General features: G+C 44.2%; 1 protein-coding gene across 2 annotated transcripts; it reads left to right on the plus strand.

Moving 5' to 3' along the window:
* Positions 1–3,095: 3,095 nt before the first annotated feature.
* On the plus strand, positions 3,096–14,586 carry LOC139389387 (transitional endoplasmic reticulum ATPase). Of its 2 annotated transcripts, none has more exons than XM_071136109.1 (17): positions 3,096–3,239; positions 4,517–4,628; positions 4,832–5,004; positions 5,109–5,251; positions 6,981–7,111; positions 7,359–7,490; positions 7,675–7,777; positions 7,897–8,030; positions 8,265–8,400; positions 8,503–8,615; positions 9,781–9,945; positions 11,707–11,829; positions 12,107–12,319; positions 12,490–12,798; positions 12,997–13,152; positions 13,262–13,416; positions 14,048–14,586. In XM_071136109.1, exons 1-17 carry the CDS (start codon positions 3,223–3,225, stop codon positions 14,151–14,153), a joined length of 2,421 nt encoding a protein of 806 aa, XP_070992210.1. In that variant the 5' UTR covers positions 3,096–3,222; the 3' UTR covers positions 14,154–14,586. The 2 variants fall into 2 exon arrangements, with proteins under 2 accessions (XP_070992210.1, XP_070992211.1); XM_071136110.1 differs by having other exon boundaries at positions 3,149–3,250; positions 4,514–4,628.
* The last annotated feature ends 183 nt before the right edge of the window (positions 14,587–14,769 follow it).

Below are 14,769 nucleotides of genomic sequence, written 5' to 3' on the forward strand. Positions count from 1 at the left end.
ATCCAGGCTCTACACCTGATACACTCAGTGAGTAACACACAGACACACACACACACACACAGAATAAAGGCATCTGTCTGATGCTGCAGTTGACTGAGGTGTGAGGGATCTTGTCTCTGTACCAGGCGCTGTACATGCCACCTGCCACTCAGCCTGCTGTGGCCCCACCTCCTCTCGTCTGCCCCGCCTCTCTGCTCCCTGGCCAATCCTTGGCCAGCCTGCTTTCAGTCCCCTCCCTCTCTATAAAGCCAATATGTCATTTATAGGCATATACAACATATTGCATTGGGACCAATGAAGTGGGTGGAGTAGAAAGTGCTGCTAGGTATTTAGACCACATTCCCCCATGAAATAACACCATATATAGATTCTACAGGCCCCACTGAGTAATCCCAACCCCACTTTTACCTCGACACAGAGAATCGTTTTTTTCTCTACAGCCCAATATTGTGAACAGTCTGAACATTGTAGCCTAGTGGTTAAGAGCTCTAGACCCAAACTGTTATAGACCTATATCCATCCTGCCCTGCCTTTCTAAAATCTTTGAAAGCCAATTTAACAAACAGATCACAAACCATTTTGAATCCTACTGTACCTTCTCCACTATGCAATCTGATTTCCGACCTGGTCATGGGTGCACCTCAGCCATGCTCAAGGTCCTAAACGATATCATAACCGCCATCGATAAAAGACAGTACTGTGCAGCTGTCTTCATCGACCTGGCCAAGGCTTTCGACTCTTGTCAATCACCTCATTCTTATCGGCAGACTCAATAGCCTCGGTTTCTCAAATGACTGCCTCGCCTGGTTCACCAACTACTTCTCAGATAGAGTTCATTGTGTCAAATCGGAGGGCATGTTGTCCGGACCTCTGGCAGTTTCTATGGGGGTGCCACAGGGTTAAATTCTCGGGACGACTCTTTTCTCTGTATATATCAATGATGTCGCTCTTGCTGCTGGTGATCTCTGATCCTCCTCTATGCAGAAGACACCTTTCTGTAAACATCTGGCCCTTCTTTGGACATCTGGCCTCCAACTGCTTTTAACTGCTAATCAAATTAAATGTATGCTCTTCAACCGATTGCTGCCCGTGTAGCTGATGTGAAATGGCTAGCTAGTTAGCGCTAGTGGCGTTTCAATCGGTGACGTCACTTGCTCTGAGACCTTGAAGTAGTGGTTCCCCTTGCTCTGCAAGAGCCGCAGCTTTTGTGGAGCGATGGGTAACGATGCTTCGAGGGTGACTGTTGTCTGTGTGCAGAGCGACCCTGGTTTGCGCCCAGGTTGGGGCGAGGGGACGGACGTAAAGTCTGTTACACCCGCACCCGCCCAACTAGCATCACTACGCTGGACGGTTCTGTCCTAGAATATGTGGACAACTACAAATACCTAGGTGTCTGGTTAGACTGTAAACTCTCTTTCCAGACTCACATTAAGCATCTCCAATCCAAAATTAAATCTAGAATCAGCCTCCTATTTCGCAACAAAGCCTTCTTCACTCATGCTGCCAAACATACCTCGTAAAATTGACTTTCCTACCGATCCTTGACTTTGGCGATGTCATTTACAAAATAGCCTCCAACACTCTACTCAGCAAATTGGATGTAGTCTGTCACAGTGCCATCCGTTTTGTCACCAAAGCCCCATATACTACCCACCACTGCGACCTGTATGCTCTCGTTGGCTTGCCCTCTCTACATGTTCGTCGCCAAACCCACTGGCTCCAGGTCATCTATAAGTCTTTGCTCGGTAAAGCTCCGCCTTATCTCAGCTCACTGGTCACCATAGCAACACCCACCAGTAGCACGCTCTCCAGCAGGTATATTTCACTGGTCATCCCCAAAGCCAACACCTCATTTGGCCGCCTTTCCTTCCTGTTCTCTGCTGCCAATGACTGGAACGAATTGCAAAAATCACTGAAGCTGGAGACTTATATCTACCTCCCTAACTTTAAGCATCAGCTGTCAGAGCAGCTTACCGATCACTGTACCTGTACACAGCCCATCTGTAAATAGCACACCCAACTACCTCATCCCCATATTGTTTTTTTGTTTTTTTGCTATTTTGCACCCCAGTATCTCTACTTGCACATCATCATATGGACATCTATCATGTGCACATCACTCCAGTGTTAATGCTAAATGAATTATTTCACCTCTATGGCCTATTTAATGCCTTACCTCCCTAATCTTATACATTTGCACACACTGTACATAGACCTTTTCTATTGTGTTATTGACTGTATGTTTGTTTATCCCATTGTTTATCCCAACTCTGTGTTGTTGTTTTTGTTGCACTGCTTTGCTTTATCTTGGCCAGGTCGCAATTGTAAATGAGAACTTGTTCTCAACTGGCCAACTGGTTGAATAAAGGTGAGAAAAAAAAACATGGTGCTGGAGACCAGAGGTGTCCGTTGAGAGAAAGGCAGGTTGAGTTTGCCAAGATCAGAGTAGTACATACGGTGTCGTACGCTGAGGAAGTGAAGAGAGTAGTAAAGGTAGATGGGTCCAGGGCCTGGGAGCCTAAGAGGATCCCTGTCAGTAGGCCGAAGCCAATAGAGAGTGATAGGAATAACTGTACTTCAGTAAGGTTGGCTTCTTAGCGTTCATAGCCATGGTTATCAACTGTTCTGCAGAGGAGTTACAAGGTGTGTTGAGTAATAGTGTCCCGCACTACCAGGCTGCCGGCTTGGTGTAGGATCAGATAAGATTGGCTTTTTAGCGTTCATAGTAATGGTTATCAACTGTACTGAAGTTATGGTTGCAGCTGCAGAGAAGTATTTGGGTGTAAAAGATTTGAGGTCAAAAGAGAGTGTTGCTTGGTGGTGTCCCGTCCTTTCGGGCTGTTGGCATGAGGTAGGACTAGATAGGTTTAAATAGTGGAGTAGGGTGGTGTTTTTTTAATGAGTGTAGGGATAGGTTAAATGTTAATTTATTTTCCTTTTTTCAAGTAAAGCTTAAGGGTGTTATAACCCAGTCTAGTTGGTGGTAATGCAACATTTATTGGATGCCAACCGCATCGACGAAGAAGAGGCCTTGAATGGCCTCACACTCCACTACTGTAGGTGGTGGTGTATGCACCACACGGATGCGATCCGCCAATACAAATGTAAAGAAGAAGAGCTCAAGAGAACGTTGTGAAGTTACTTTGCGGACAAAGCTTAACAAATAGCTACAGTAGCAACTTTTTATTTATACACATTCGCTATTTCAGGAGGAGTAACACCATGGCCTCGGGAGGAGAGTAAGTATAAATAGATACAAAGGTGTCTTTTTTTTTTTTACAAGCGAATTAGCTAGCTTAGCTACTAGACTCTTCTGGTATTTTACCTCAGCTAGCATATTGGATGTCATGCCAAACTAACATTACGGTTTAAGGAAGACTCTTACTACGAGTGAATTTAGCTAGCTAGTTAGGTAACCAAGTATTAGCTAACGTTAGCCCGTAACGTTGTACACTGTAATTGGGACCAGTCAATGGAATGTCCAAAACTACCGTACATGACTGACAGGCGTTTGTATCTAGCTAGCTAACGTTAGGCAACTTAACCTGACAAAACGTAGCTAGCTGGGCCTACCGGCACTGTTTGCTAACCAATGTTAACATATGTTTCTAACTAGCTAGCCTGTGACTCTCTGGCTTGACAAACTCATCCAAGGACCCATGATGATGAATTAGAGGCAGGACACATTTTTTAAATACATTACCATGTAAATGTGTTAACGTTAGTTAGCCAACTCGCTAGCTACCTGTCAAAGCTGGATGAAAATGCCGGCCATGTCACTTACTTACTGGCTTAGCTAAACTAACGTTAACATGTTAGCCTAACGTTAACCGTTTAGGTAGCTAGCTAATAAACGTATCATTCAAAGTGTAATGACGGTTTAGGTCATTTAGGAATATGGCATATTAGCTAGCAATCTAGCATATGCAATAACGTTACCAAACTAGCTGCACCTCGGTTTTAGCTGGTGTAGCTAATAAATAGCCGTAACTTGACTACTTGGGATCTCAAAAGGTGTGTCCTTTTGCTGTGTCACCTGCAGCTTGGCTACTAGTAGCTAGTTAGCAAACATTAGCTGGCGATGAATGAACAGTATTTCGGATTTAGCTAATCATGAAACAAAGTGTACAATATGAAAGTTGGCCAAGTCAAGTGATTGCGCGATGTTAACTTGCTAGCTTTGCAAAGACGGCATTTATAGCCAGCTATACTGATCTATCTAGTTAGCTAGCTAATGACGTTGTTAATCAATATTCCCAATAGGACAAGGATTTTTTTTATTTTATTTAACCGTTATTTAACTAGGCAAGTCAGTTAGGAACAAACCAAGACGACGCTGGGCCAATTGTGCACTGCCCTGTGGGACTCCCAGTCACGGACGGTTGTGATACAGCCTGGATTCGAACCCTGGTGCAGAGCCTTAGACCGCTGCGCCACTTGGGAGCTCAAGAATTAATGTGTATGTAGTAACTGTGAAATATCAGACAGTCTTATCGCTTTTGTTTGTTTCACCTAGATCCAAAAATGATGATCTTTCCACTGCGATTCTGAAGCAGAAGACCAGACCTAACAGATTGATTGTTGATGAATCCATCAATGAAGACAACAGTGTGGTCTCTCTCTCTCAGGTAGGCACAGGTGATTGGGTAGATTTGTAACCTCATCCTCTGTTTACAGTCCCAGAATGTAATTATTCTGGCTATAAGCAAGCATGTGTTATTTTGATTCTCAGCTGCTGCTGTGGCAAAGATCTGTAAACGATCTGATCCTGCTGTACTAAAAGTATTTAGAACATCTTGTGAAACTCATGGTGTTCATACTCTGTTTTTAGGCAAAGATGGATGAGCTGCAGCTGTTTCGTGGAGACACAGTGCTGATGAAGGGGAAGAAGCGCAGGGAGTCAGTATGTATTGTTTTGTCTGACGACACCTGCTCTGATGAGAAGATCCGCATGAACCGTGTGGTCCGCAACAACCTTCGCGTCCGTCTGGGGGATGTCATCAGGTACACATACAGATGCACACACACGGGAACAAACAAGTTTGTTTTTGTACAAATGCCCAAAGCAAATTTAGATGAGTGATGTTTCTCTATTCTTCCTGTTGCAGTATCCAGCCGTGTCCTGATGTGAAGTATGGGAAGAGGATCCACGTTCTGCCTATTGATGATACAGTGGAGGGAATCACTGGCAATCTATTTGAGGTCTACCTCAAACCCTACTTCCTAGAGGCCTACAGGCCCATCCGCAAGGGTCAGTACACACACTAGGGATGAGCATTTGAAATGATTTCACTATTCACATAAAATATATTTTTCCGGATATTCGTATAGTCAAAATTATATATAATCATCTCTACTCTTTTGACCAATCGGATTTAGAGGTCGACCGATTTAATTAGGGCCGATTTCAAGTTTTTAGCAATGCTTGCTTCACAGTGCTGTTTATGACTTCAAGCCTATCAACTCCTGAGATTAGGCTGGCAATACTAAAGTGCCTATTAGAACACCCAATAGTCAAAGGTATATTAAATACAAGCGGCATAGAGAGAAATAGTCGACGCATCATAATTCCTATAATAACTACAACCTAAACTTCTTTACTGGGAATATTGAACCACCAGCTTGCATATGTTCTGAGTGTAACAGTATAACTTTAGACCGTCCCCTCGCCCATACCCGGGCGCGAACCAGGGACCCTCTGTACACATCAACAACAGTCACCCTCGAAGCATCGTTACCCATCGCTCCACAAAAGCCGCGGCCCTTGCAGAGCAAGGGGAACTACTACTTCAAGGTCTCAGAGCAAGTGACGTAACCGATTGAAACGCTATTTAGCGCAAACACCGCTAACTAGCTAGCCATTTCACATCCGTTACATGAGCAAGGAACTTAAACGTTAGCTTTTTTACATGGCACATATTGCACTTTTACTTTCTTCTCCAACACTGTGTTTTGGCATTATTTAAACCAAATTGTGCATGTTTCATTATTTATTTGAGACTAAATAGATTTGATTTATGTATTAAGTTAAAATAAGTGTTCATTGTTCATTTCAGTATTGTTGTAATTGTCATTTATTACAAATTCTACAAAATATTACAACTTGTAATATATATTACAAAATATATGTCGGACGATTTATTCGGTATCAGCTTTTTTCGGTCCTCCAGTAATCGATATCGGCGTTAAAATCATAATCGGTCGACCTCTAATCAGAATGATGCCGTAGTTTTTAGCTAACAGTAGCCTAGGCTAACAGTGAACGTGAAGTCTAATGTTCGCCATAATAGAACAGATTATATATATATATATATATATATATATATATATATATATATATATATATATATATATATATATATAAAAAAAAGTTTTCTGGTTAGTGTTTTGCATTAATCTGTGTCAGGTCTTGTGGACCCACTGTTGGTGTGCGCCTGTAGGCTAACTGCTATTTGAAGTGGGGAAAATGGCATACCGCTGTCAGGGCTGACCAGAGGGCTAAATGTGCTATGATCGTCAAATGTAAAACGCAACCCATAACTTATGAGAGAGAATTTACTTGAAAATAAAACATTCACTTTGTGTGTCCCTAGAACTAAGGCTGCATTTACAATACAGTTCTGTTAACAATGAACTGTCAAAGCCATGGGCCATCTGAAGCAGCAGTAGCTCAATGCGCCGTACATAAACACTACATTCTAAAGTTTGTTGTTTTATTAAATTAAGCATTTCACATGTCATTGTATATCCTTGTGTGTAACATGGACAATTTCATTTAAACAGCTTTTTCATTGTTAAAATAGGCCTAAAAAATTATCCCAAAATGTGTTCAAATACGAATGTCTGTTCGGATGTCTGGATAGTCGATTAACTGTACCCCTCCCTAACACACACCTGTTACCAATCGTTTTGTTTCAAAACAGCACCAGTGAACAATTGTTTGTTCTATATTTTATTCTTTAATATGTCATTGTGTGTAGGTGATATCTTCCTGGTTCGGGGGGGTATGCGTGCGGTGGAGTTCAAGGTGGTGGAGACTGACCCCAACCCCTATTGCATCGTTGCCCCCGATACCGTCATCCACTGCGAGGGAGAGCCTATCAGGAGAGAGGTGGGTCACAACCTCAACCAATTGCTTGTGGGCAGAGCACTCTTAATTTAGCCTATGTAAATCTAGGCATTGTACTTTTAGCCAATTAGCGTTGCTTTTCTCCAAGTCCACAGCAAGAGGCTCGGGTAGGAATATGTAATGAATCGGGACCTATGTATCCTGAAGTCCCTGCAAATACCTAGCCCTAGTAAGCAAACAAACTCTCAAGCCTCAGATTTATTTCTATGTGTGTTTTCTGTGTGTGTAGGATGAGGAGGAGTCCCTGAATGAGGTAGGCTATGACGATATCGGAGGAGTGAGGAAGCAGCTGGCTCAGATCAAGGAGATGGTGGAGCTGCCACTCAGACACCCTGCACTATTCAAGGCTATAGGAGTCAAGGTAACACACACCGTTCACTATCTTCAAGGCCTTGTGTTAGTCTACGCACTTTCTTGAACAGTAAAGAGTTTAAAAACATGTTTTCCAGACTTGAAAGTCAACCATTTCAATTGGCTTAAGAAGTAAGCATTTTTCACTATTGGAAATGTTCTAATGACTGACATGCACCTGTACTCCCCTCCAGCCCCCCCGTGGTATCCTGCTGTACGGACCCCCCGGTACAGGAAAGACCCTGATTGCCAGAGCTGTCGCTAATGAGACTGGAGCCTTCTTCTTCCTCATCAACGGTGAGATTCTAAACCTTACCCTTTCCCTGGCAGAGGTTCAGTGTTCATGATAAGTCATTGTACTCTTGCAGTTTTGATGTTGCTCTGTATGGCCCTTCTGTCTGTGTTCCTGTCCGTAGGTCCTGAGATCATGAGTAAGCTGGCTGGAGAGAGTGAGAGCAACTTGAGGAAGGCCTTCGAGGAGGCTGAGAAGAACTCTCCTGCCATCATCTTCATTGATGAGCTGGACGCTATCGCTCCAAAGAGAGAGAAGGTGTGGGGGAGAGAGAATGGGTATTAATGGTGTCCATCGGTTGACGTGCAGACCAGGAGAATAAAAATGGAATACAAAGAAAACGGAAAAATCCTTCTAAAGGGTCACCCAACTAAGACATTGTATCACTTCAATAAAAACAAAGTGCAGCAGCTATGAACTGATCTGACATTTTCTGTAGACCCATGATTAGATGGAGAGGTATATCCTGCTGTTGTTGACATGTGTTTGTAGACCCATGGAGAAGTGGAGAGGCGTATCGTGTCTCAGCTGCTGACCCTGATGGACGGGCTGAAGCAGAGGGCTCATGTCATTGTCATGGCAGCCACCAACAGACCCAACAGCATAGACGCTGCACTTAGGAGATTTGGTACGTATACATACTTTTTACCAGTTGGTTACAGGGTGTTTTATGTTTTTATTGTGCAGTTATATTGGTAGCTTTAATGCTCCAACGTGCTTGTGCCTACAGGGCGTTTTGACAGGGAGGTGGACATTGGAATCCCTGATGCTACAGGCAGACTGGAAATCCTGCAGATCCACACCAAGAACATGAAACTGAATGACGATGTTGACCTTGAGCAGGTGTGTGCTGACTCTTGGCCTGCGTCCCAAATGGCATCCTATTCCCTACCGCCCTGGTCAAAAGTGCTGCACTGAGGCCTCCCGCAGCGTTCTAAGGTACTGCATCGTAGTGCTTGTTGCATCACGACAGACCCGGGTTCGATCCCAGGTTGTGTTACAACCGGCCATGACCGGAGTTTCATAGGGTGCCGCACAATTGGCCCAGTGTCGTTAAGGGGAAGGTTGGGCCGGTGGGGGCTTTACTTGGCTCATCACGCTGTAGCGACTCCTCGTGGTGGGCCGGGCGCTTGCAATCTGTTTGGCGGGTCGTCAGTTGAACAGTGTTTACTCCGATACATTGGTGCAGCTGGCTTCTGGTTTAAGCGGGCAGGTGTTAAGAAGCGTGGTTTGGTGGGTCATGTTTTGGAGGACATATGACTCAACCTTCGTCTCTCCTCAGCCCGTTAGGGAGTGTGCAGCAAGAGACCCAAATTGGATCGCAGTTGGATATCACGAAAAAGGGGGTAAAATACCAAAATAATAAGAAAGTTCTGCGCTGGGACAAGGAAAATAATTGTCAGATAAGAAGAATATAGATTTAAGTTGTCCGACTGGACAAGTAAAAACATAAAAAATCACACATCAGAATAATTGTTTGATATTGTGATCAGAATTAGATAAGGGAGGCCAACATTGGAACAATATTAATAGATTACTCCCATCCACCAACCCAATCCACAACACCCTAGTAAAACCCAAGTCTAATTGACGGTAATAGTGCTCACTGTTGTCCCTTGTGGCTGATTTTGAAGGAGGACATCGGGAAATAATTGTCAAATTTCAAAGTCAATCTTGAGGGATCTTCCTGAATAGCCTAAATTTTTGTCAGATTATCTATGGTAAAAAAATAGTAATGCTTTTTATTTTAAAAAGTGGTTCTTTGCTTCATACAGTGATGTAAAAATGGTGTTGGACCATTTTATTTGTGGACAAATGACTTGAGCTTTTACACAAAATAAAAAATCTGTCCTACTTGTCCAATGGACAAAGGAATAGGGTGCCATTTGGAACACATCCTGGGTGTGTCTTCTTAGGTGGCTGACATACATTTCCCACACCTATTGAACTGGTAGCATTGTGTTCCGAGGCTGGCCTGTGTGTTAACTCCCCCTGTAACTCCGTGTAGGTGGCTAATGAGACCCACGGCCACGTGGGTGCTGACCTGGCTGCCCTGTGCTCTGAGGCTGCTCTCCAGGCCATCAGGAAGAAGATGGACCTAATCGACTTGGAGGACGAGACCATCGATGCGGAGGTCATGAACTCCCTGGCCGTTACCATGGACGACTTCAGGGTAGGAAACACACTACCAAGTGTTGACTGTCTCTACCTAGGGTAGACTACACAGTCTACCACAACCCAGTACATAATAACTATACTACTCCTGGTTATGTATACAGTTGAAGTCGGAAGTTTACATACACCTTAGCCAAATACATTTCAACTCAGTTTTTCACAATTCCTGACATTTAATTCTAGTAAAAATTCCCTGTCTTAGGTCAGTTAGGATCACCACTTCATTTTATGAATGTGAAATGTCAGAATAATAATAGAGAGAATGATTTATTTCAGATTTTATTTCTTTCATCACATTACCAGTGGGTCAGAAGTTTACATACACTCAATTAGTATTTGGTATCATTGCCTTTAAATTGTTTAACTTGGGTCAAACGTTTCGGGTAACCTTCCACAAGCTTCCCACAATAAGTTGGGTGAATTTTGACCCATTCCTCCTGACAGAGCTGGTGTACTGTAACTGAGTCAGGTTTGTAGGCCTCCTTGCTCGCACACGCTTTTTCAGTTCTGCCCACAAAATTTCTGTAGGATTGAGGTCAGGGCTTTGTGATGTCCATTCCAATACCTTGACTTTGTTGTCCTTAAGCCATTTTGCCACAACTTTGGAAGTATGCTTGGGGTCATTGTCCATTTGGAAGACCCATTTGCGACCAAGCTTAAACATCCTGACTGATGTCTTGAGATGTTGCTTCAATATATCCACATAATTTTCCTCCCTCATGAAGCCATCTATTTTTTTGAAGTGCACCAGTCCTTCCTGCAGCAAAGCACCCCCACAACATGATGCTGCCACCCCTGTGCTTCACGGTTGGGATGGTGTTCTTCGGCTTGCAAGCTTCCCCCTTTTTCCTCCAAACATAACGATGGTCATTATGGCCAAACAGTTCTATTTTTGTTTCATCAGACCAGAGGACATTTCTCCAAAAAGTACGATCTTTGTCCCCATGTGCAGTTGCAAACCGTAGTCTGGCTTTTTTATGGCGGTTTTGGAGCAGTGGCTTCTTCCTTGCTGAGCGGCCTTTCAGGTTATGTCGATATAGGACTCGTTTTACTGTGTGGATATAGATACTTTTGTACCTGTTTCCTCCAGCATCTTCACAAGGTCCTTTGCTGTTGTTCTAGGATTGATTTGCACTTTCCGCACCAAAGTACGTTCATCTCTAGGAGACAGAACGCGTCTCCTTCCTGAGCAGTATGACAGCTGCGTGGTCCCATGGTGTTTATACTTGCGTACTATTGTTTATACAGATGAACGTGGTACCTTCAGGCATTTGGAAATTGCCCCCAAGTAGGTCTTGGCTGATTTATTTTGATTTTCCCTTGATGCCAAGCAAAGAGACACTGAGTTTGAAGGTAGGCCTTGAAATACATCCACAGGTACACCTCCAATTGACTCAAATGATGTCAATTAGCCTATCAGAAGCTTTAAAGCCAAGATGGAATTTTCCAAGCTTTTTAAAGGCACAGTCAACTTAGTGTATGTAAACTTCTGACCCACTGGAATTGTGATACAGTGAATTATATGTGAAATAATCTGTCTGTAAACAATTGTTGGAAAAATTACTTGTCATGCACAAAGTAGATGTCCTAACCGACTTAGTTTGTTAACTAAGTCGGGGGGGGGGGTCCTAACCAAAACTAGTTTGTTAACAAGACATTTGTGGAGTGGTTGAAAAATGAGTTTAATGACTCCAACCTAAGTGTATGTAAACTTGCGACTTCAACTGTATATGATATTAAACGTGTGTTTGCATTTCAGTGGGCTCTGAGCCAGAGTAACCCATCAGCTCTGAGGGAGACGGTGGTAGAGGTTCCTAACATCACCTGGGGGGACATTGGAGGACTGGAAGATGTCAAGAGGGAGTTGCAGGAACTGGTGCAGGTACGACGTGCACACACACAAACACATTTAAAATTATTTATTTGAATCCACAAATCACATTAGTCGAAGGATTCAAACATTTCATAAGTCATGGATATATGGACACTTGTGGATGGAAAAAATAACCTTCTCCATACAGCAAGGCTGCCCGTGACCGCTGACACAGAGCAGTAGCTGCTCTGCCTTCGTCCTATGCAGGCCTGCAATCAAACCGGTGCACAAAGTTGAACCTTGCACACATTGTCATACCTTATCTCTATCTTTCTTTCCCCGATAGTACCCAGTGGAGCACCCTGATAAGTTCCTGAAGTTCGGTATGACCCCGTCTAAGGGAGTGTTGTTCTACGGGCCCCCGGGTTGCGGTAAGACCCTGCTGGCCAAGGCCATTGCCAACGAGTGCCAGGCCAACTTCATCTCCATCAAAGGACCTGAGCTTCTCACCATGTGGTTCGGAGAGTCTGAGGCTAATGTCAGGGAGATCTTTGACAAGGTATGACATAGAAGTGACTCACCAAAGTTAACATTTATATTTGTGCGCTATGGTAGGTCATAAATCAACATGGAGAAAAACAGTGGTCTTGGCATTGAACCCTGTGGTACACCACTACACAATTTTCAATAGTATATGGTGTAATCTACTGTGTTTTTCTGTGTGTACAGGCTCGCCAGGCAGCCCCGTGTGTGTTGTTCTTTGACGAGCTGGACTCCATAGCGAAAGCCCGTGGGGGTAATGTGGGAGACGGTGGCGGAGCGGCCGACCGTGTCATCAACCAGATCCTGACTGAGATGGACGGCATGTCCAGCAAAAAGAACGTCTTCATCATCGGCGCCACCAATCGCCCTGACATCATTGACCCTGCCATCCTTCGACCCGGCCGTCTGGACCAGCTTATTTACATCCCTCTGCCTGACGAGAAGAGCAGGATCAACATTCTCAAGGCTAACCTCCGAAAGAGCCCCATTAGCAAGGTAAAACACACACCGCTCATAAACACTACTTCTTTCTACACCTGTCATCATGCTAATGTAGCAAGAGCCCGGTGGTAGTTGTATTATGTAACAAGATTTAGTGACTCGCACCAATATGTAAGATGTTTCAGATGCTATAGATCTGTCATTACCCTGACGTTGATTGGTTACACCCTGTCTCCTCCCTCTATCCTATAGGATGTTGATCTGGACTTCCTGGCTAAGATGACCAATGGGTTCTCGGGTGCTGACCTTACAGAAATCTGCCAGCGGGCCTGTAAGCTGGCCATCAGAGAGTGCATCGAGAACGAGATTCGCCGAGAGAGGGAGAGGCAGACCAACCCTTCTGCTATGGTCATTTCACACACACGCACACACCTCGTTCACGCCATCTCTCTTTCTCTCCTTCTACTTTTCTTTTTCAATTACCCCCCTTCCACCCTCCCTCTATTCTCATCTCCAGGAGGTGGAGGAAGATGACCCTGTGCCAGAGATCAGGAAGGACCACTTTGAGGAGGCCATGCGATTCGCCCGCCGCTCCGTCAGCGACAATGACATCCGCAAATACGAGATGTTTGCCCAGACACTGCAGCAGAGCCGAGGCTTTGGCAGCTTCAGGTACGTTTGTGTGTGACCTCAGGGGTGTGTGTGACAGTGTTTAATGTGCTATAATTAAGCAATAATGCCCGAGGGGTTGTGGTATATTTAAGCAATAAGGCCAGAGGAGGTGTGGTATATTGCCAAAATATCAGACCGTATACCACGGGTACAACAAAACATTTGTTTTTATTGCTCTAATTACATTGGTAACCAGTTTATAATAGCAATATAAGGCACCTCGGGGGTTTGTGGTATATGGCCAATATACCACGGCTAAGGGCTGTGTCCAGGCACTCTGAGATGCGTCGTGCATAAGAACAGCCCTTTTAGCCGTGGTATGTTGGCCATATACCACACCCCCTCGTGCCTTTATTGCTTAATTATAAACTGGGTGGTTCAAGCCCTGAGTGCTGATTGGCTGACATGTTATGTCAGACCAGCCCTTAGCCATCTACCACACCCTCTGGCCTTATTGCTAAAATATGCCACAGCTAAGGGCTGTTCTTAGGTACGAAGCGGACGAATATACAGCCCTTAGCTGTGGTATATTGGCCATATTTCCATACGGCTTTAATGCTGTTTCAGCCAATCAGCATCCAGGACCCTAACTACCTGGTTTATAATGGTGACTATTGTCTTTGTCTCACAGGTTCCCATCCAGTGCTGCAGGGGGCAGTGGTCCAAGCCAGGGTACCGGGGGAACAGGCGGGGGGCCAGTGTTTAACGAGGATAACGATGACGACCTGTATGGATAGATGGACAGACGGATGGTGCCACATAGTGGCCAGCTCTTATGTGATCACACCTGTACAAACATTCAAACCTGATTGACCATTTTTTAGGACTCATCTTTCTTTCATGTTTTTTGTTGTTGTTGTTGTTTGATTCCTCTATGGTGGCGAAAGCGTGTAGCTACCTGGTTTGATCCGTCCTCAAACTGGAAGCTTCTGGTTTCTACAGACCCCACTCAGGCGTTTCTTTTACTGCCTGCTACGGGAAAGCGGGGCAGTGGATAGAGGTGATTGGTTGACAGTGGGGGGGGGGGGGGGGGGTTGAGTGGCCTCTGAGTTTATTATCACAACCCTATGTTACCAGCTATAAGAAAGAAAGAAAAATATAATTACTTTTTTATGGATAGTAGCATGTAATGTATGACGACAAGTTTGAAAATAAAATCTCACAAAATGACTAGTTTGATGTTATTGTACAGTTCCACACTAGGTTCACCATAACAAAGTTGTCAAACCAGTTTCTCATTATTTTAGATGAGATGTCAGAGGTTCGACTTACTATGTGGGACCAGGTATCGAACCCAGGCCATCTGCATGCTTTAGGACCGTGTTAGCCCACTGAGCTAAAAAGCCTATGTAT

The sequence above is a fragment of the Oncorhynchus clarkii genome, chromosome 30, assembly GCF_045791955.1.
Source record: "Oncorhynchus clarkii lewisi isolate Uvic-CL-2024 chromosome 30, UVic_Ocla_1.0, whole genome shotgun sequence".
Classification (NCBI taxonomy): Eukaryota; Metazoa; Chordata; class Actinopteri; order Salmoniformes; family Salmonidae; genus Oncorhynchus; species Oncorhynchus clarkii.

What these genes read in the sequence shown, in the direction of transcription:
- LOC139389387 (XM_071136109.1), top strand. An exon ending in CTACAGGCCCATCCGCAAGG is followed by an intron (nt 5,252 to 6,980) that starts GTCAGTACACAC and finishes CATTGTGTGTAG; the next exon opens with GTGATATCTTCCTGGTTCGG. An exon ending in TCAAGGCTATAGGAGTCAAG is followed by an intron (nt 7,491 to 7,674) that starts GTAACACACACC and finishes ACTCCCCTCCAG; the next exon opens with CCCCCCCGTGGTATCCTGCT.